Source organism: Trichechus manatus, unplaced genomic scaffold (genome assembly GCF_000243295.1).
Source record: "Trichechus manatus latirostris isolate Lorelei unplaced genomic scaffold, TriManLat1.0 scaffold00249, whole genome shotgun sequence".
Taxonomy (NCBI): Eukaryota; Metazoa; Chordata; class Mammalia; order Sirenia; family Trichechidae; genus Trichechus; species Trichechus manatus.
This window is the reverse complement of record NW_004444185.1, coordinates 723,864-746,133: the sequence shown is the minus strand read 5'-3', so window position 1 is coordinate 746,133 and position 22,270 is coordinate 723,864. Positions and strand designations below refer to the sequence as shown.

At 38.7% G+C, this 22,270-nt stretch overlaps 1 protein-coding gene across 4 annotated transcripts in view; it reads left to right on the top strand.

The window, feature by feature from the left end:
* Window positions 1-22,270, top strand: part of GIGYF2 (GRB10 interacting GYF protein 2) — a 132,587-nt gene that overhangs the window by 66,614 nt on the left and 43,703 nt on the right. For 3 of the 4 annotated variants that reach the window (XM_023724498.1, XM_023724496.1, XM_023724497.1), the window contains 4 exons: window positions 15,493-15,672; window positions 19,647-19,864; window positions 19,959-20,121; window positions 20,206-20,394. In XM_023724498.1, coding sequence (XP_023580266.1) covers window positions 15,493-15,672; window positions 19,647-19,864; window positions 19,959-20,121; window positions 20,206-20,394 — 750 coding nt within the window. The remainder of the gene's footprint in view (window positions 1-15,492; window positions 15,673-19,646; window positions 19,865-19,958; window positions 20,122-20,205; window positions 20,395-22,270) is intronic. The other variant, XM_004389484.3, reaches the window with a different exon arrangement.

Below are 22,270 nucleotides of genomic sequence, written 5' to 3'. Positions count from 1 at the left end.
TCATTATTACTCCCATTTTACAGATGATGAAACTGAGATCAAAAAGGTAGTAAGTGGTGGGCTTGAATCTCATAACTCTGAGTTCAGAGTCAGTGCTGTATTGCTTCAAAAATAGACATTTTGACCCTGGTTAGCCTTCGTGAAAAATACTGTTCCGTTTGACTAGTTTTGTTCAAGAGCCACTACAGAATATTTGGTCTTCATTTATGCTTATTAGATTCAGACCTATGATTTTTAGACAAGAAATATTTTTTCAGTTAAGGAAGACTTCTTTCAAGATTTGTAGATTAGTGTAGTCAGAATTATAACATAGTCTAGTATTTTGGATTTTACAGATCAGTAGAATTAGAACAAAATGTGGAGAACAGAGTTCTTATACATCATCGCTAACTTTGTATTTTGCCAAGTGAGAAAGTAATTTTAAAAATATAATACTACTTTTATAAAAGAAGGGACATTTTCACACTTGAAGGAGGATGTAGCCACGAATGGAGAGTTGGCTGCCTTGCCCAAAGGCAGCTGCTTTGTCCTTTACGGTGTTTCACTTCTTGCCTACGTGAAAATGCCCATCCTGGACCTGTGCCCCGGTACTTGTTCCACTGTAGGGAACCCCTGTCCTGGTGAATGCTTACTGCTTCACAGTAGCTCGGGGTCGGGATGGGGGTGCTTCCAAGTTTTAAAATTCATTATCTGGAGAGAAAGCCTTTCTGTATGTACTATAGCTAACAAAATTATTCCCATTTGGATTTTTTCAGACTTGTTACTTGTTAACCTACAGCTTCTATGGCAGTCTTATTCTAGGCTCTTTACACTTTCATTCTTTTTCTCTTGCAAGTAAATTACATGGAAAAACCTGTGAACAGGGAAGTCAGAAGACTAGTATCAAAACAGTGAAGCAGTATCTTTTTTTATATAAGACTTTGCTAGATCTTATTTAGATTGTGTTGGAAAGTAGTTGAGGGAAGTAAGATTTTGATCTCCACTTAAGATATTACCCAGAGTAACTCCATTCTTTGGACTCTTGTAGTCAGTGTGGTTTAGATAAAGAACACAGGATAGGGAATCTAGGCAACCAGGCTCTGGCTCTGTGGTTAGTTATATAGCTGTGTCAGTTTGGGCAAGTCACCCAATACCCTTGGCCAGGCTTCCGTATAGTGAAAAAAAGAAAGAGGGAATTAAATAACACAATCTTCTCTAGTTCTGCAAGTTTGCAAACTTATTTCCAGTTTCCTCAACTGATAACAGCATTCCTGTATGATTTCTTTCTTCTTTTTTTTTTTTCTGTATGACTTTACATGTTTGTATGATTTTGTTTGAGTTATATTATTGTTACCTGATATCTGTAGGATTTTCTTTCCATCAAATTTAAGTTTCTGATGGACAGACATTATGTTTATACTATTATATTTCCAAGTGATTTTTGTATCCCTACAGGCACAGTGCTTTTTGAATGTATCATTTGCCTTGGTTTGTATTGATGTGATTTTCATCAACTGATCTCAGTAGAGAGTAGAATGGAAACATGGTAAGGTTTCTTGAATTTATGTGTGTGGGCTGTAAAATATTTGCCCATTTATAAAATATTTTTTGAAAAAACTACTCTATAAAAGGGATAGTTTGGCTGCTTCATTGGTCATCAGAACAGTAGATTCATTCCACTCATTTAGTTTGTCACACTTAAAATTATGTCTTTTCTATTGCCATGTTATAAAGTAGTAGTGTAGTTCGTATTAAATAGTTAGGATATAGGCTGTAACTACAAGTGTTATACAAATACAGTATTACCATGTATTTGTCCAGTATGGCTTAAACTATATCGAAAGTCTTAAAATCATCTCTGCCCTGCATAATTAGGGCAAACAATCTGAGTTCTAACCCTATTATGTAAGCTCAGATTTTTTTACATCTTAATTTTTTATTTGTAGAAGCATATACTAATTTCAGTAACAATTCCCTGCTTAAAAGAAATTTAAAATTAAGATAAAACTCATCATTTTATTCATGGATAAAAAATTTTTCAAAAAAAGCAAAATGTTTTATTGTCATTTGTTTCTGTACGCTTATTTAGGGTTTCTTTAATACTTTCCAAAAGAAAAAAGCACCTTTTTTTTAAGCCTCTGAATTTTTTCTAGGGCTTTTCTCTTCTACTTAATTTTATATTATAGTGGCAGATTAGTATGCATTTAACAAAACAATTCAGAAGATAATTTCCAGTAATCTTTTTCAGTAGGGCTTTTATTATCGCGTTTCTAAAATATAAGGAAAAAAGAATAAAGAACCTTAATATATATCACTATAGGTACTGTTTTAGAAATCTATTGGAGGTAACTAGGTCTGTCCCTATTTGCCAGTCCACTTCTTTTCCCTGTTCTCTTTAAGGAAAGAAATAAGAATGAATATAATTTTATGTACTCACCAGTTCTTTTGATGGGTGAGCCTATATGCAAAGATAGGTCTTGAGGAAACTTGCTGAGTATGTCTTTTGATCAGGTAATTCTAATCTACAAGTCTAGTTTGTAGGTTCTCTTCTTGGACTGGGTTTACAGCTCACATTCCTCTGTTTATAATGTAGTGGGGGCTGGTTTCCTCTGAAGATGATGTGATTGGTCACTTGGTCTGCAGGGGGGCCAATTAGCTCTGATCATGTGGAAAAGAATGCTGGTTTGTTAGGAGGTCTTTCTTTACCCAACACAAACCTTAACAACTCTGGAGAAAGCCTCCAGAACTGACTTGGAGAAGGGATGCATTTTTTCCCTCTAATCAGGACCGGTCTTTAGTAAGTTTGCATAATCTTACTTAAGAGTTTATTTGAAAGTTCAAAGGGATAAAATTCCCTGCAAGATTTCCTTTTAGCCTCTTTCCTTATATAGCATGTTGAAGTGTGAAATATTTCCTTTACTAATCTCCCACTCCCCCCCCCCCATTTCTTTGGAGGAAGATTTATTACGATGAGGACTTTTTATTTTTCCTAGTTTGCTTTTCATATCCTGTCTCATCAAAATAGTTACCATTAATTCTAGAACTACTGATATGAATAATTTAGTTACCTGAAATCTGTTTTTTTTCCTTTATTTTTCTTATTATTACTATTATTTTTTTTTTTGCAAGGAAGCAAACTGTTTTAAGGCTGTATATACAAAGACCCTGGAACAGGAATACATTTGTTTGGTACCTCGTACTTTTCTAAAAAAGCACACCTGTGTGAAAGAAAGGAAGAAGTTTCTTGGCTTTGGTGATGTTTAGAGGATGTTTCCCTGATGGGAAGTAGGATGATGTGTAGTAAACATAGCGTTCAGGGTACAGAAAATTTAACTCAGTGCTAGCAGGAAAATGTCTGTGATCCTGCTTGTAGCAACCTCGAAATGAGTGAGGGGATGGCTTTGTGTAATGCCTTACTGAGCAGTACTTTTCTCCTCCTTCGTTAGCTGCTGTTTTTAAAACTTTGATCAAATGTCACATGTAAGAGGATCTGGGAAACAAAGACTGTGATTGTTCAAAGTAAGATCATGGAAGGCCTGCTGGGAAAATTATTAATGTAGACCAATATAATGCTACTTAGAAAGTGAAATCGGCCTTGGTAGATTCCCTCCCCTGTTTAAAAAATATATTAATTCCTTCTTTGTTTCATTAATGCCAAACATTTCAATACAAGTTGAGACACAGCATTGGAAACTTTGACCTTCAGAACTAGGAAGGTAAGAGTATAAAGGAAAGACTTGTGAGGTGATGCTTCTTGCATGGACTGATAGGAGTTATATTTTATATCAATTGTCAGCTGGCTGTTTAAAAAATAAATAACCAGAGCAAGTGTACTGTTAACATCGCCACGTGTCTCTAATAGACACTAAAGTAGGCAAGGTAGTATTTTATTGACTATGCAAGGGCATCCGACTGTGTGGATCATAACAAATTATGGATGACATTGCAAAGAATGGGAATTCCAGAACACTTAATTGTGCTTGTATGGAACCTTTCCATAGACCAAGAAGCAGTCGTTCGAACAGAACAAGGGGATATTGCATGGTTTAAAATCAGGTAAGGTATGCGTCAGGGTTGTGTCCTTTCACCATACTTAATTCAGTCTTTATGCTGAGCAAATAATCCGAGAAGCTGGACTATAGGAAGAAGAATGGGCGTCAAAGAATTGGAGGAAGACTCATTAACATCTGAGATATGCAAATGACACAACCTTGTTTGCTGAAAGCAAAGAGGACTTGAAGCACTTACTGATGAAGATCAAAGACTACAGCCTTCAGTATGGATTACACCTCAACATAAAGAAAACGAAAACCCTCACAACTGGACCAATAAGCAACGTCATGGTAAACAGAGAAAAGATTGACGTTGTCAAGGATTTCATTTTAATTGACTCCACAGTCAATGCCCATGGATACAGCAGTCCAGAAATAAAAGATGTATTGCATTGGGCAGATCTGCTGCAAAAGACCTTTTTAAAGTGTTAAAAAGCAAAGATGTCATTTTGAGGACTAAGGTGTGCCTGACCCAAGCCATGGTATTTTCAGTCGCCTCATACGCATGTGAAAGCTGGGCAGTGACTGAGGAAGACTGAAGAAAAATTGATGCATTTGAATTATAGTATTGGTAAATTATATTGGATATACCGTGGAATTCCAGAAGAACGAACAAATCTGTCTTGGAAGAAGTACAACCAGAGTGCTCCTTAGAAGCGAGGATGGCGAGATTTTGTCTTGCATACTTTGTGTTATCAGGAGGGACCAGTCCCTGGAGAAGGACAACATGCTTGGTAAAATAGAGGGTTAACAGAAAAGAGGAAGACCCTCAGTGAGATGGATTGACACAGTGGCTGCAACAGCGGGCTCAAACATAGCAACAATTGTGAGGATAGCACAGGACCGGGCCGTGTTTCGTTCTGTCGTACGTAGGGTCACTGTGTTGGAACCGATTTGACGGTACCTAACAACAACAATAACAAGAAGGTAGTGAAGGAATTTACTAACATACACTTAGAAGCACCTTCCATAATTTTCCCAGTTGCAGAGTGTATCGCGGGAGAAATGACTAGGCAAGACGACTGTCAGTTAAGAAAGAAAATGTCTTGAGTGAAGTAGTGTTCTGGTTTCTGGATTTCTACGAGTTGAAAGTTTGCTGTGGTTTTAGACAATGAGCCTACACAAGCACTGGAGGGCCCACTCTGGAGCACAGTGCTCCCATTACAATAGCCTGAGGAGCAGGTCCATTCATTTCTGGTGGAGCCAGGTTAGCTGGAATGACGCTGATACTGGCACAGATGTGGTATGCCAACTTCACCCTAAAACACACGAGCCCTCTCATCTAAACAGAATTAGTGATGTCTGTTTTAGGTATTTCTCAGTAACGAAATTGGAGATGGCTCTATAAAATCTCTCCTATGTCGCGTAAGTGCTAGACACCTGTTCATTAATTTCTTCTTTCTTTCTTTTTTTACTCAAAATTGTAATGATTCAGCAAGGTGCCAAGACCAAATACATTATTCTTTATTAAATTCATTTCTCTGTCTCTAAAAGTATTTGATTTTCTTTCTGACTGAAGTAATCTGGTGTATGATCCATAAATGTACCACATTGTACTGGAAAACAACAAAACTTATAGTTGGAGTGAAATGTCCTGTTTATGTCCATAGGTGATCTCCTTACTGTAAAACTTTAGCCCTGGTCTCCAGTGTTCTTTCTTACATAGTTTAGTTACTTTCTTCAGAAGATGTCTAGATTCTTCCCAGTGCTGCGTGTTCAAGCCTACCTACTGATTGTCTTGTACAGAGATTTCATGCAGGCTCTGGGTGTCTACTAGTGTATACTCAGCCATGGGCATGAGGGCTGTAAGGGTGTGGGGCATATTCAAACCACATGAGGTGCTTTTTCAAAGAGATTTTGATATATTGCAGTCCCTCCAGTCTCCCTTCTAGCCAGGAACGGCTCTTTTCAGGACTCATAGTAACGGTGGAGCAAGTGTGTTACCCCTCGGGGGTTAGTGCAGAGTTTGGGAGTCCCCAAGACTACCTTCACTCCTGACACCAGCTACAAGTTTGGGGGTTCCCCAGGCTACCTTCAAGTTTGATAATTGTCTTAGCTATCTAGTGCTGCTATAACAGAAATACCACAGTGAATGGCTTCAACGAACAGAATTTTATTTTCTCACACTTGAGGAGGCTAGAAGTCTGAATTCAGGGAGCTGGCTCTAGAGGAAGGCTTTCTTTCTCTGTTGACTCTGGAAGAAGATCCTTGTCTCTTCTGAGCTTTGGTTCCTGGGAGACCTTCATGTGACTTAGCATCTCTCTTCCTCCATCTCTGCTTGTTAGCTTTCAATCTCTTTTATATCTCGAAAGAGATTGACTCAAGATACACCCTATACTAATCCTGTCTCATTAATATAACAAAGACAGCCAATTCCCAAATGGGATTATAACCATCTAAAACCCATTGCTGTAGAGTCTATTCCAACTCATAGTGACCCTATAGGACAGAGTAGAACTGCCCCATGGGATTTCCAAGGCTGTAATCTTTACAGAAGCAGACTGCCATGTCTTTCTCCCTTGGAGCAGCTGGTGGGTTTTAAACAATGATCTTTCAGTTAGCAGCCGAGCACTTAACCGTTGCACCACCAGGCCTCCTTAACCACAGGCACAGAGGTTAGGATTTTCAGCACATATTTTTTGGGGGACATAATTCAGTCCATAAAAATAACTCAATAGAACAACTCACAGAATGCAGAAAAGCACTATACTCTCGGTTACGGTTTTATTATAGTGAAGGATACAGATTAAAATCACCTTGGAAGAAGCACATAGGGCAGAGTCTAGGAAAAACATCAGGCCCAGGGCTTCAGGTGGTTCTCTCCCAGTGGAGCCATGTGGACAGTCTTCTTTTTACCAGCAGTGATGTGTGGCCACATGTGGAAGTATTGCCAACTAGGGAAGCCCACTTGAGCCTTGATATTTAGAGTTTTTCTTGTGGCTCAATCACGTATGGCTGTGTGGCTGACCTTTAGTCTCCAGCACTTCCAGAGATGGAGCTGATACTATGCAGCCCGAGGCCCCCACCCTAAATCCCAGTGTTAGCCTGGACTAGCAGGTGTGGCCCAAGAGCAAGGGCCAGACCTCTCTTTGGCCTAAATTAACCCTCTGCTGCACAGTTAGGCTAGGGGAAAAGTGGCAAATCTCTGTATAGAATTTAAACTTTGCTATTTTAACCACTCTGAATTTCTGTTTATAGGTAATTGGGTGGTGGTGGGGAGAAGTAAATATCAACACCTAAGGTGGGACTCCCTTCCACTGTTTTCTCACTGTGTTAGAAAATATTTTTAGTGTTGATCGGGGAAGATATATCTGAATAGAGGAATACAGAATCACTTGTTAGAAAAATTTGCACATAAACAAGCTTCAAAGTCTGTCCCATAATTCCACTTTTGCTTTTAGAGATTCGGTACTTGTAAATTCCAAGTCTCACAGCTGTAGATTTTGTTGGCTGAGTGCCTCTTTGCTCCATCTGAAGTTTTCCATAAACATGATTTTTGGCCGGGAGTCAAACATGCACACAGGTGCCCTTTCACTGCTCTTTCTCCTTAGGAAGTCCACTCAGTTAGACCAGGCTAAACCAATACAACATTGTGATTGATTTATTTATTTACTTTTTTGGAGAATCCTATTCAGACTTAACACATTAAAGCAGAAGCAACCAAGTATTTACTACCATTGGGGAAAATAATATATTTTAGCACCTTTACACATCTTAAGTTACTGTTGGTTTAAGAATGTAAAGTGTATTACATAGGTAGTATAGTTTGCTCATAAAATGGTACGTTTGCTTTGTTGAATAGAAAAAATGCATTTTAAATTTGTGTTTCTTTACGTTTTGGTGGTGCAGTGGTTAAGAGCTCAGCTGCTAACCAGAAGGTCAGCAGTTTGCAGCCACTCCTTGGAAACCCTATGGGACAGTTCTACTCTGTCCTGTAGGGTCGCCATGAGTTAGAATCAACTCGATGGCAATGGGTTTTGAGTTTTTTACGTTTTGGAGGTCATAGACACATTTAAGACTCAGATAAAAGCATTAGACTCTTTTCCCTGTGTGGGGTGGGGAGGGGTACAGAAGCATGCCAGCACAGTATGTGCTTACAATTCCACGGATCCGGCCTGCAGCCCGTTCACAAACTGCAGGTTAGGAACCCCTGGTTTAGACATCAATTTATAAAGTATTCAGTTAGGTATACTTTTAAATCACCTTGTTTAGAAATTAAGCTAAGATTTGAAGAACAATTCAACTGAAATATTCGGTTACTCAACTCATGGGGTTGGTGTCACAGAAACAGTAACAGGAGGAGGACTTTGATTCTGAATGCCGAGAAGGGTCACCTGGGTGTCCCTCACCCATTTTAGCCCTGGTCACTGTGGAGTCCTAGAATTTTTAGACTCGAAAGGGAGTTTAGATGACATCTTCTAAATTTCCCATGAAAGATTTCAATATAAAAAAAAATTAAATTATATCAGTAATATGTGAATGTATTACCATTATTTTTTTTAAAAAACCCTGTAATTATGCAGATGAAGTTCTCCATGACACCTCCAGCAAATTTATACAAACTCAAGCCCACTGTAATCATTTAGATTACAAGGGGTTTATCTTCATGTTTTAGAGCTATTCTTGTATACAGTGCGATTTTTAGTTATACTGGCTGTTATTGTTGTTAGCGGCTGTTGAGTCAGCCCCCGACTCATGGCGACCCCGTGCACAATGGAATGAAATGTTGTTCAGTCCTGTGCCATCTCCATGATCGGTTTGGATTGGACCGTTGCGATCCATAGGGTTTTCATAGATGGATTTTTGGAATTAGATCGCTAGACCTTTTGTCCTAGTTTGACTTAGTCTGGAAGCTCCACTGAAACCTGTTCAGCATCATAGCAACAGGCAAGCCTTCACTGACAGACAGGTAGTGGCTGAGCATGAGGTGTGTTGGTTGGGAATCGAACCCAGGTCTCCCGCATGGAAAGTGAGAATTCTACCACTGAACCACCACTGCCCCCACGGTTAAATTAGTAGTAATTGGAAACGAGTATTTTATTAGTGTTTGAAGCCATTTTTTTCCCTCAGAATAATTTCTAGGGTAAATTTTTTATATTAAAGAAGTTGGTCTTACCAGTTTTGCAGGGGTATACATTTTGAAATCATTTCTTCAGGAAGATTGTTGTTGTTAGGTGCCGATGAGTCAGTTCCAACTCGTAACAATTTTATGTACAACAGAACAAAACACTGCCTGGTCCTGTGCCATCCTTATAATCAGGAAGATTAGAACAAATTTTTCTCCTTTTTAGATATATAGCTGACTGAGGCCCCAGGATGTACCATGGTATGCCTGATATCTTTTTAGAGCTGGTTACATCTAGATCCCAGATCTTCATCTTCCTTCTTCAGTTTTTCTAGAATTCTGGCAGCTTCCAATGGGTTTAATTTGTGAGTAAACCACTGAGAATGATGTAATGTAAGTAAACCCTGTGTTAGGAGCTTGAACACCCAGGTTCTATTTCTGATTTGATCTCGACCCGGGAACAGTGGAGATGATAAAGACTGATCTTACCTCTTGTGGTTGTGATGAGGATCAGAGGAGATATCGCCTGCATTTGTTTATGTCTGCCCCTGGACTGTGAACCTGAAGCAGAGGTGCTGGCTAAGTCTCTTCTTGGTTAATTCCACACCTCTAATTGTGTTTTTCTATAGAGTAGCCACTTATTTTGACATTTGTCAGAGATTTGAGTAAAACAAACAAGGAAACAAATGGTGAAGTAGTACTATGTCTTTGGAAAAATCTTTGGTAGTACTTACTAAAGTTGAACATAACCTTATGACCCAGCAATTCCACTCCTACATATATACCCAACAGAAATGCAAACATATTGTCACCAAAATTCATATCCAAGAATGTTCATAGCAGCACTACTCATAATAGCAGAAAACTAGAAACAGCCTAAATGTCTATCAGCAGTAGAATGGAGTAATACATTGTAGTATATTCATATAGTGAAATTCTGTATAGCAGCGCAAAAGACCAAACTATCGTTTTGTGAAACAACATGGACGACCCTCCCATAGTAGTGTTTAGCAGAAGACGGCAGTCATAAAAGAATATGCACTGTGTTACTCCATTTATGTGAAAAAGTTCAAAAGCAGGCAAAATTAATCTTTGGGGATAGAAGTCAGGAAAGTTGTTATTTTGGAAAGAGGTGATTGGGAGGGGGTGTGGAAAAGACTTTTGAGAACTCTTGATACTCTGTTTTTTTAAATATACGTAGGAGTGAAATTGTTGGGTCATAAAGTTTTGTTCAACTTTGGTAAGTACTACCAAATATTTTTCCAAAGAAATAGTACTACTTCACCATTTGTTTGCTTGTTTGTTTTACTCAAATCTTTGACAAACGTTAAAATAAGTGCCTACTCTATAAAAAAGATACATAGCGTTTCTAAGGAGCGACTGGTGGATTTCAACTGCTGACCTTTTGGTTAGCAGCTGAGCCCTTAACCACTGCGCCAGAAGGCTCTTTTTTACATCTCAAGTGATGGTTATATGAGTATATTCACTTTATGAAAATTCAAGGAATTATACATTTATGTTTTGTGTGCTTTTTTTTCATAAGAATGTTATACTTCTATAAAATGTTTTCTTAAGTTTTAAGGGAGGAGACTAGTGAAATCCATTTAAAAGTTTCTGAGTTCTTTTCACCCTTCTCTTATGAAAACGATAGGGACCCCTGAAGACAGAACTTTATCTACCTTGTTCTTCCATGGGGCATGTGCTTGGCATGTCAGAATTACACTAGAGAAATGTACTCTAAATCTTTGTTAACATTCATTGTTCGATATTTCACTGGATAATATTTGATATATCAAAAAGTATATTGTAGTTTTTAGCAACTGTTGTGTGGAAACAAGGTTTTTTTTTTTTTTTTTAAGGCTAGAATGGACTAGTATTTATGTAAATTGAACACTACCCTCAACACACACACATTCCCTCGTTAGTCCAGGTGTATAGAACAGAGTTAGAGTTAGAATTTAAAACCAGGTCTAGTGACTCCAAGATAGAATTCTTTCTTTGGTGCTGTGCTGCTCTTTATCTTCAAAAGAAAAAAAAAATTTTTTTTTTTGAATAAGAAATAGCTAAATAGTCAAACTTCATGAGGTACAGGTTGAAAATTACAGTATAATTTTCAGTAGGTAGAAAAGCCAGATTTTTTTCTTCTTATAATTCCCTGTTTTTACCCCATCCAGTTCTTTATATTTTTCTTGTTCCTAGGTACTAATATGAGAGGTACTTCTAGGATTTGACAATTACAAAGGCAAATAAGCTACCAGTTTGGTAAAAGAAAATGCAGATAATTCACATAAAGGGAAATAAAGTCAGTAAACAAAATGGAAAGATGTTTTTTATGAAAAATTCAGATTTGACCCACATTACTGTATCGTTTTGTACCTGTTGATATAGTAAAATTTTAAAACAATAGCAACACTTACTGTTGATAATGCAAAATGGTGTGGGGGTTTAACCCTTTTTGGGAGGGAGGAAGGTGATGTCAGTGCATCAGTCTGTCATTTGACCTAGTAACTTCACTCCTTGGAGTGTGTTCAAAAGAAATAGTTCAAGAAAGCAAAACCCATAAGCACACGGATATTTCTTGCCTTGTTATCTATAGCTGACAGAAAATTAGATATAAATGTCCAGTAGGGAATAGTCTAGTAGATTATGTTACAGCAGCAGGATACAGTAACTAGTATGTGCCCATTTGTATTATTAGGAAGACTGTATAATTACAGAGAAATACTAGCTATCATAAATGAAAAATGGATTATAAAATAATAGGTATGTATACTGATTATAACAGCATAAAAATACAAAGTTATCTAAAAGGTATAGAGTTTTATTTTTAAGATTGTGAGATTATTACTATTTTTATTTTTAATAGCAATTTTTTTTTTGCAGTTTATCATCTATTAGAAAAAATTATAATGACCAGTTTTTGATGAGTTATGCATTTTGCCATTAGTGCTGCCTGCTTACTTTGGTACATTCATTACTTTTTCAGAGACTTTTAGTGTAAAAGTAGTTGAGAATGAGTGTTCGACTAGCCCATCCGTCATGCCTGTAATATTTGTTGACTGACTGGTTATGTAGATGAAAAGCCATTTCTCATCATTCATCAGTTTTGTGCACATTTTGGGATTTCTTTGTTTTAAATTTGTCTTGCTTTTGTAAGTATAGTGACATTTTTCATCAAGTCATTATAGGCTATAATGGGTACCAGTGGTGCTTGGTAAAATGAGTTGTCCCCTCTTGTTCTGCTGAGCAAGAGAGTCTAGGTCTTTTAAGCCTGTGAGGGTGTGGAATATGTCTGTCATTGAATCCATAAAACTTGCACTTAGTATACAATAAATATTGTTGAATGAGTCTGAAGATCATGATTTGAATCAGTATCTATGCCATTTAAATAGCAGTGTGTGGTTTTAGGCAGTTCTCTTAGGTAATCTTTTTATCTTTATTTTTTTTTTTACTACTTTATTGAGGTATAATTCACTTACAGTAAGCTACACATATTTAAAATACACGGTTTGCTCTTTCTCCTTCCTCCTGAACCCCTGACAGCCTCTGATTTTTTACTGCCTATAGTTTTGCTTTTTCCAGAACGTCGTATAGTATAGCGTTTTCAGACTGGCTTCTTTCACTTACCAGTATGTGTTTAAGGTTCCTCCACGTGTTTTTGTGGTTTAATAGCTCATTTCTTTCTGTTGCTGAATAACATTCCATTGTATGGGTAGACCAGAGTTTGCTTGTCCACTTACCTATTGACAGACACTTTGGTTGTCTCCAGTTTTTGGCAGTTATGAATAAGATTGCTATCAACATCCATGTGCATGTTTTTGTGCGGACATAAAATTTTCAACCCATTTGGGTAAATACTTAGGATTTATGGATTCTGTGGTAAGACTATGTTTAGCTTTGTAAGAAACTGCCAAACTGTCTTCCAAAGTGGCTGTACAATTTTGCGTTCCCATCAGCAATGAATTAGAGTTCCTGTTGCTTTATATCCTCACCAACATTTGTATATTTTGGGTACAAGTTCTTTATTGGTTCTATGTGTTTTGCAAATATTCTCTCCCAGTCTAGCTTGTCTTTAAGTGTCTTTTGCAGAGCAGAAGTATTCACTGGTCACTCCAGCTCACCGACGTTCTCTCTCGTGTATCGTGCTTTTGGTGTTATTAGCTAAAACGTCATCGCCAAATCCAGGGTCACCTAGATTTTCTCATGTGTGATCTAGAAGTTTTATAGTTTGCGTTTTACATTTAGTTCTGAGAATCTGTTTTGAGTTAATTTTTGTGAAAAGTGTAAGGTCTGTGTCTAGATTCATTTTTTCTGCATGTGGATGTCTAGTTGTGGCACCACTTGTTGAAAAGAGTATCCTTTCTCCATGTCATTGCCTTGGCTCCTTCGTCAAAGATTAGTTGACTCTATTTGGGTAGGAGTGTTTCTGGGCTCTCTGTTCTGTTCCATTGGTCTGTTTGTCTGTTCTTTTTCCAATACCACACTGTCTTGATCACTGTAGTTTTATAGTAAGTTTTGCAGTTGGGTAGTGTCCTTCCTCTGACTTAGTTCTTCTTCAGTATTGTGTTGGTTTTTCTGGGTCTTTTGTGTTTCCATATAAATTTTCAGAATTAATTTGTCGATATCCACAAAATAGCTTGCTGGGATTTTGATTGGGAGTGCATTGACTGTAGATTGAAGTTGGGAAGAACTGACATTTTAACAATATTGAGTCTTCCTATCCATGAACATGGAATATTTATTTACATCTCATTTTATTTCTTTAATCAGAGTTTTTGTAGATTTCCTCATATAGATCTTGTACATTTTGGGTGGTGCTAATGTAAGTAGGGAGCCCTTGTGAAGCAGCAGTTAAGAGCTTGGCTGCTAACCAGAAGGTTGGCAGTTCGAATCCACTAGCCACTCCTTGGAAACCCTGTGGGGCAGTTTGTGTTGCAGTTTTAATTTCACATTTCAATTGTTTATTACTGGCATAGGAGAAAGTAATTGACTTTGTATATTAACCTTATATCCTGCTGACTTCCCTCAGAGGGCATCCATGCTGGAAGCCACAGTCTTTTTTAACTTCATATCAGAATTGACATTTCATCACCTTTGCTGTATTCTATTTGTTAGGAGTGCGCCATTTAGTCCCTCCCACACTTAGGGGAAGGCTGCCTAACCTGGTGAGAAAGCAGACAGAATTTTGCCCAGCAGATGATGCCCTCCTCCTCCCTTTCGCAACAGCCTGTCCTTTAATAGAACAGTGCCTCGTAACAACCTAACAATCATATGGGCAGTCAGGATGGTGAATCTTGATGTATGTAAAATGGAGACTATGAAGATAATCAGAAATTAAAATTTCCTCGTTTTCAGATGCCAGTGGGCAATTTTCTTTTTCAGTTTTAGCGTGGTTTAATGAAAAAGATTGAGGTTGTCACTGAGAGGATATGTAACTTTTCTTGTTATAAATGGAGGATATTAGTGGGTTCTCTTTTAGTTGTGTATGTTGTAAATTTTCACCTTCTTTCATGTGAGACTTTGTATAGTCCGTTATGAATTATATATGCTGGCACATGTGGGATGATGACTAAAGCATTTCTTTACACAATTTAAAATTATCTTGTCTTTTGAAAGTACCAAATTAGTTTACTTGGTATACCAGACTTTCTTCCACCGGCACTGTGACTCCTGAGTATGCATCAGAAGAGATACAGCTTAGCTTTGAATTCTGTCCCAGAGCGACTTGTGGCATGCCTGTAATGCACTAGGTGCTAAAGGGAGTTTACAGTCTGTTTTGGAGTAAAAGAGAGATTGAGATTTACAGATTGCTTGTTTGGGTAGAATCATCAGTAGAGATTGGTTAAATAAATTAAAATACATTGTGTAATAAAATATCGTATAGCTATTTAAAAAAAAAGAGGTATGTGTTTGTATGGAAGGAGTGCCAAGAAACACTGTTAAGTGCAAACAGCAAGGGTACAGAACAGCATGTCTAACACGCGGAGGGTGAGCTTTGCGAGTGAGAGTAAAGGATCTGTCTGTGCATGCATCAGTGAATCTGTGGACATTTTTTGCAAGGCTATATGAGAAACTGTTGATGGTGGTGTTACTGCTGAGGAGTAAAACTGGAGGTCTTGTGTAGGAGAAAGATTCACTTTTCATTATATGCCTTTAAAAACCAAACAGTGCACATAATTTTTGTTTAAAAAATAATCAGTCTGTGAACATTTCATTTTAAGAAATGTGCACTTGTGTCTGATAAAGTATGTGTGTGCATATTCTCCACAGCTACTTTAGTGGCACTAAGTACTGCAGTGGACACATTCGGAGGAAAGCTGGCCTGTGCTGTCAGGTCTGTTCGTCAGAGTCTTTGCTGGCAGAGGCTCATCGTTACTTTTCTTCTTTTCTTTACAGGGAGACCAAATTTTGAGGAAGGTGGACCAGCATCAGTGGGGAGAAAGCATGAATTTATCCGATCAGAAAGTGAAAATTGGCGTGTCTTTAGAGAGGAACAAAATGGAGAAGATGAAGATGGAGGCTGGCGACTAGCTGGATCAAGAAGGGATGGAGAGAGGTGGCGGCCTCACAGTCCTGGTAAGAGTTCAAAGCAGGAAGGGAGTGAACTAAGCGAGGGCTTGGTGGAAATTGTTAGCGATTGAATGAAAAAGATAAATTGCTTAAAAAAAAAAAAAAGAGTCATAGTAGGTATCATGCTCAGCCTTATTATTACAAAAAATTTAAATGTAAAAAAATCCCCATCACATCTATTCAGTTGATTGAAATCACTTCTCTTGTTTTTTTCTGGGGCAAATTGTATGGTTTAATGGAAATCACCTGGTCTCTACTGCAAAAATGAGAGAGGGCTTCACTCAATTTTCTCTAACTCTAGATCTCTGAATCTTTGGTTCAATATTCTTTAAAACTTATAGATGTATAATTATATGCTTACTTAGGAATATGTGCCCCCCGTAGTCCCCTGTGGTGTCTTTTCTGCATAAGAAAGGACTTATTCTTTCCTTTTTTCCCTCCTGAAAATGTGATTTATTATTTGAAGAATAACCTTTAAACCCAGGTCAAAAACATAATCACAAGTTTATTTTTTTGTCCCTCTAACTTTAGAAAAAGGAGAGAGTATACTAGTGATCAGTGGTTTTTAAAGTTCTTTTGTTTGACTCTTGAGAATGCTTCAGACTGTTCTTCTCGGTCATTGGATATGCTGGTAATTGAAGACACTGGTGCTTTGTGTTAAAGCTCATCCCCTACCAAAGTGCTGATTCTAGGCCTCGTGATAATCAGACGCAACTGTAGTGTAGAGTCATGGGGTCGTGGAGCACTTCAGCATTCAGAAAGTGCATACGTGCCTTATAAATTTCATGTCCATAACAATATTTCTCAACCATGTGCCAAGGAAGCTTACCTTTAGTAAATTGTAATGATGTAATGTAACAAAATAATGTAAAAATTATTTTTAAATTGTTAGCGAAACCATTGGTCTAGGCTTAAGTGAATATTATAATGGGCATGCAGAGTATTTTGTGGAGTTGTAGGTGTAGAAGCATAGTAAATTTAACCTTTAGGCAGAGTTAATAGACTGTCACACCAGCTCCTGAAGGCTGCCTCTTGGGTAGGTTTTCTGTTGTCAGTGGGCATTGTTTACGTCACAGGGTCTAGGCAGTTCTCATCAGTCTGTGCCCTGGGCAACCAGATGTTATCGTTCTCTTCAAAGCATCTGGGCACTTTGTGCTGAGCTTGCCTGTAAGCAGAAGGGTTTGTAGACTATGTTCCCAACAAGCATTCAGTGAAAAGAATGGACAGGATCTGGGCTGAGAGAGAAGAAAAATTCCAGCTGATCAAAAACAAACAAGGTGAATGTTTTGGAAGATGAATAGTGTTTCTGAGCCCAAATGTCTGATGTTGATTCTGTTAAAGGGAGTTAAACAAAGTAAAATTTAGTGTTATACTCTACCACTGACTTCCCGCCCAGCAGCTTAAATTTTGGATAGGTAGTGTCCTTTTCTTCTTTAATCTTTCTTTCTGCCTAATGTTTGACTTTTATGTCAGTTGTATTAGTCATCAATTGAGCAGTCTTCCAAACATTTTTATTCATACTTTTCCCTTTTAAGACACTTCGGAGGATAAAGAGATATGTGGGGCTGAAAAAAACACTGTAACGCCTTTAAAAAAAAAAAAAAAAAGCATCTACTTTTTTTCAACTTAGCATGTTGAGAGTTTAGGCTGATGATATCAGGTTTTATAAGTGAACTCGTAATATTTCTTATACTATTAAAGAACCCATTGCCATTGAGTCAATTCCAACTCATACTGACCCTGTAGGACAGGGTAGAACTGCCCCGTAGGGTTTCTAAGGCTATAAATCTTTATGGGAGCAGACTACTGCATCTTTCTCCTGAAGAGGGGCTGATGGGTTTTAACAGCTGACTTTTTGATTAGCAGCGGAGACTTTTAACCACTGCACCACCAGGGCTTCTTTCTTATACTATAGTTAATCTTTTATTAGAATGCAGGGAAAATTTTACATGTAATTATTTTGACTGATTGTCCCTTATGAAAATAGTGTCAGACTTTAGCTCAGCTGTGAAGTCTGTAAAGCAGTGGTCAGTCTTAATAAGCTATGCTGCAGGTCAGCCTTCCCTGCTACATTTGCCTCATAAAGAAAATTTTATTAACTTCTGGTAAGACAACAACCAAATTGGGGACTATTGTTTTATTAAAGTAGGGCTCACAGCTGGATGTGTGTGGAGATTGGGGTATGACTAAGGACAGCTGAGCATCTACTCTGGGAGAGTTGAACTTAGGAAACTGAGTGGGTGTCACTTGCCAGATGCCTAGAAGGATAGATTCATATCATGTTGCATACTTATAGACTGTTTGGAAGTGGTAGTTGTAGAAGACATAGTAGTCAGGGATTCAATGTTTGGTCATGAGTACTCCTGTTGAGTAATGGCTCTAGGTTTACGTTTAAGCAATCTGGTTATAAAATTCCTACTTTGATACTATAATATACCCATTGCCGTTGAGTCGATTCTAGTTCCTAGCAACCCTATAGGACAGAGTAGAACTGCCCCCATAGGGTTTCCAAGGCTGTAATCATTACGGAAGCAGACTGCCATATCTTTCTCCCATCCTGCTTCCATGGAAAGTAGTAAATAATGTTTGTTTTTGTTGTAAGTTGGGTGGGGAGTGTGGGAATAATACCTTTTTGTAAGTGGCTTCTCGGATGCTACTTCTATCGGGCATTTTAACGCATTGCCCTTTGGGTTTCAGTTTGATTCCTAGATCGTTGGCTTCGGTGAATTAGGCCTTAATAGTACGAACATTTAACTTCGGCCTCATTTCGTGTCTCTCCCACTGAGAAAACAGTCAAGGATAGAAAATTTTAATAGTTTAAAACCTACCTCTATCTTTTAGACTCTCTTAGACTCAGGCTTATCCGGTTTTAACGATAGTTTCCTTCTATCGCCCTTTCTTTTTAAAATACCTTAAGTAGGATCTTTTATTCTTAAACCACTGCCGCTCAGTGATTCTGACTCCTAGCAGCCCTCTAGGACAGAGTAGAACTGCCCCATAGGATTTCCAAGGCTGTAAATCTTTACAGAAACAGATTGCCACATCTTTTTCCCGCAGAGCGGCTGACCTTTCGTTTAGCAGCTGAGCACTTTAACCACTGTGCCACCAAGGCTCCCTTTTATTCTGAGACAGTCTTTTTTTCTGTTGGAAAGTAGATACAATAAATAGTATGCTAGGGTGTATTTAGGAATGTCCCCGGGGGTATAATACAGAAATGAAAACTCCCTAGGGAGAGTTAAGAGATGAGAGAAAGAGAAAGGAGAGCCAGCATGTTATTGTGGAAAATGCAGTAGATGTAGAATTGGATTCTGGTTCTGCCTTGCCAGTAGTCAAGTTATCAGCACTTTAGTTTCTTCTTCAACTATAAAATTAGGATAATGGGTTATATATAATCTCTGACACCTCCTAGCCCTATAATTCTGTAACTTAACTTTTTGTAGGGAATCAGGATCAGAGATGGGAACCGGCACTAACAAGCAGGCACGAAGAGTTTGATGTTAAGCACTGGCTAGTCTTACCCATAAAGAATGATATATTCTTGGGAAGAAAGAAAATGCTTTAAGATTTGCCAAAGGGAAGGCATGCACTTTAGTATGGGAAGAGCCAACGCTATAAGTCTGTGCTAGGTGTAGGCCTTCTGGGTGGCTAATCAGCATTTTAATGAGATGCCTAACGCTTATTAAAGTGCATACTTTGCATAAAGTGTCCTTTAAAAGTGCTTTGTTTTAAATTTATCTTTTAAAGTTATAGACTATGTCCAATGACTTAGTCCTTAATGAAAACAAGTACTGTTGTCACGTAGTGATGGTATATATACTCGAAACTTCATTGAATTTGCCTGCTTTTCTTATAAGTTAGTAGACTGATCATTTGAATTTGCTGTTAGTTGCAGTTTTCTCCTTTATTTTCTACCCGTGGTTTTCTTTTTCAAGTACTAGCATAAGGCTCTTCTAAGGTTTGTGTCCTCCACCTCATCCCAGATGGCCCTCGTTCTGCAGGCTGGCGAGAACACGTGGAACGACGGCGAAGGTTTGAGTTTGACTTTAGAGATCGGGATGATGAGCGGGGTTATCGAAGAGTGCGCTCTGGCAGTGGGAGCATAGATGATGACAGGGATAGCTTGCCTGAGTGGTGCTTAGAAGATGCAGAAGAGGAAATGGGCACATTTGACTCGTCTGGAGCATTCCTCTCTCTAAAGGTGAGAGATTGCTTTTCAGTGTCATGACACAGGCATTGACCTTCTCCCAAAGCCGTATGTGCTGTTGACCTCTGGTTTTATTTTCTTGGCACAGAAAGTACAAAAGGAGCCTATTCCAGAAGAGCAGGAGATGGACTTCCGGCCTGTGGAAGAGGGGGAAGAGTGCTCTGACTCTGAGGGTAGCCATAATGAAGAAGCCAAAGAACCCGATAAGACAAATAAGAAAGAAGGAGAGAAAACAGATAGAGTAGGAGTTGGTAAGGCCCGTTTTTGTCTTTTACCTCTTTTTCATCAAGCTGAACTTTCCTAAATTGTTAAGTCAAGATTACTTCGTGTTACAGAAGTTAGTGAAGAAGCACCTCAAACCTCTTCGTCATGTGCTAGACCAGGTACTCCTTCAGACCATCAGCCTCAGGAAACACCACAGTTTGAGAGGAAAGAGGAACCCAAAACTGAGCAAACGGAAAAAGCTGAAGAGGAGAGTCGAACGGAAAATAGTTTACCAACCAAAGTGCCCAACAGAGGGGACGGTATGTATTTGTGAGAGTAGACCAGCTAAACTAGGATTCTCCTGAGGCCAATGAGCACTGATATAGTAGACTTCTATTTATGCCTTCTGGAAGTGCTTCTTTTGGGTGAGTTGTTGGAATTGATTGTTTTACCAGTAAACCTAGTTAAACAATGCTTCCCATGTATGTATCCACCCCAGAATTCACCAAAACAGAGTTAGAATCTGCAGGAGTAGAGCTCAGGAACTTCACCTCCTAGGGTATTATGACATTATAATAATAATAATGTCAACCTGGCATCAGTCTGCCAAGCTGGGCTCAGGGACCTCTGCGTTAATTTCATTCCACATGAGACAATTACCTTCCTTCTGTGTAATAGCTAGATGTGTGCCCAGCCTAAGTTACCAGATGAAACACCAAAATGCTATTTTCCAGAAGAGGCAGAAAAGAGAATGTGGTTGAATCCGTGCAAGTGCATCACTTCTGCTAGAGAATAAGCTTAAAGCATACCTCCTTTTTGTACTAAAAATAGCATTAGTAACTATTTTTAGCTAATGTGACTGGACTGATTTTTATATTGCTCATACATTACCATGTTTCCTCTTTTACATATTAAAAAATAACACTGTAATACCTGATGTTGATGGGTTAATTCTGTGATTCATTCACCATAAAAATTCACACCTTTGACATGGCCTACAAGACCCTGCGTGGTTTGGTGTCTGCCCCGCTCTGCAGCTTCAGCACTGGCCTCTGTCTCCCTGCTACTCCCCTCAGCAGCCTTCCTCAGAGTCTGTCAGGTCCTTAAATGCACCCTGTTCGCTTGCCTTCCTTCCTCAGCGTTTTTTATGCCTGATGCTTCCTCCCACCCCAAAACCCTAAGCTAGGTTAGGTGTCTCTCTTAAACAATCAGCACGATTCCTAGCATAGCGTTACTATATTACAGAGATCCATTTATTGCCTTTTTTGCACAATAGACTAATATTTTGAAGGCTTGAGCGAGGAATTTCTTTTCAGGTTTTTTTTTTTTTAATGTCTAGAACATAGCTGAATGAATGAATGCATTTAACAAGTACTTGAATCTCTACTATATATATCTGATACTGTGGGACTGTAGCTTGGAACATATTTTGTATGTAATAATGGTTTTTCAGCTATGATGTGCCCCAAAATTACTTACGCTGCATTTTTTTGTACATACCTCCCTGGGCCTTATTTTAGAAGATTTTAGGATGGAGTCCGGGCATATGTATTTTGAGAAAGCTTTAGAGATATGTGTTAAAGATTGAAACTCTAGATTCATAGTCTGTAGGGGACATAGAACTTGTATATATTGATAATCCAGGGCAAAAAAGTAATGATGTGAGTTCCCTGTTGGCAGACTCCTGGAATGCTTCAGGAAGCAAGTGGTGTTTGAGCTCGTCTTTGAATAATGGGTAGAATTTGGAGATAGGTGATAGGATGAATTGGGAGAGGGCTTCCTAGGATTAGGGAACAGTGAAGGCAAAGGTGAGGAGGTGGGACTGCTCCAGGCATGGGCAGGAATTGGCACATATTTTTGTCTAGATAGAGTGTGAGGTGTGAAAAGGAAAATGATGGGAAAGATGGTTGGAACATGGCTTTGGCAGCTGTGTGTCGGGCAGCTTGTGAAGAGAGATGGGCTGCGGCATGGCCTGTCAGGCTCCTGAGCAGTCAGTACTTTGTAGGCACTGCACCCATCAAGGGAGAGGGTTGCGGGACTCTGTAGGCACTGCATCCTTCAAGGGGAGAAGGTTGCGGGGCTCTCTGTAGGCACTGCACCTGTAAAGGGAGAAGGTTGCGGGGCTCTCTGTAGGCACTGCACCTGTAAAGGGAGAGGGTTGCGGGGCTCTCTGTAGGCACTGCACCCGTAAAGGGA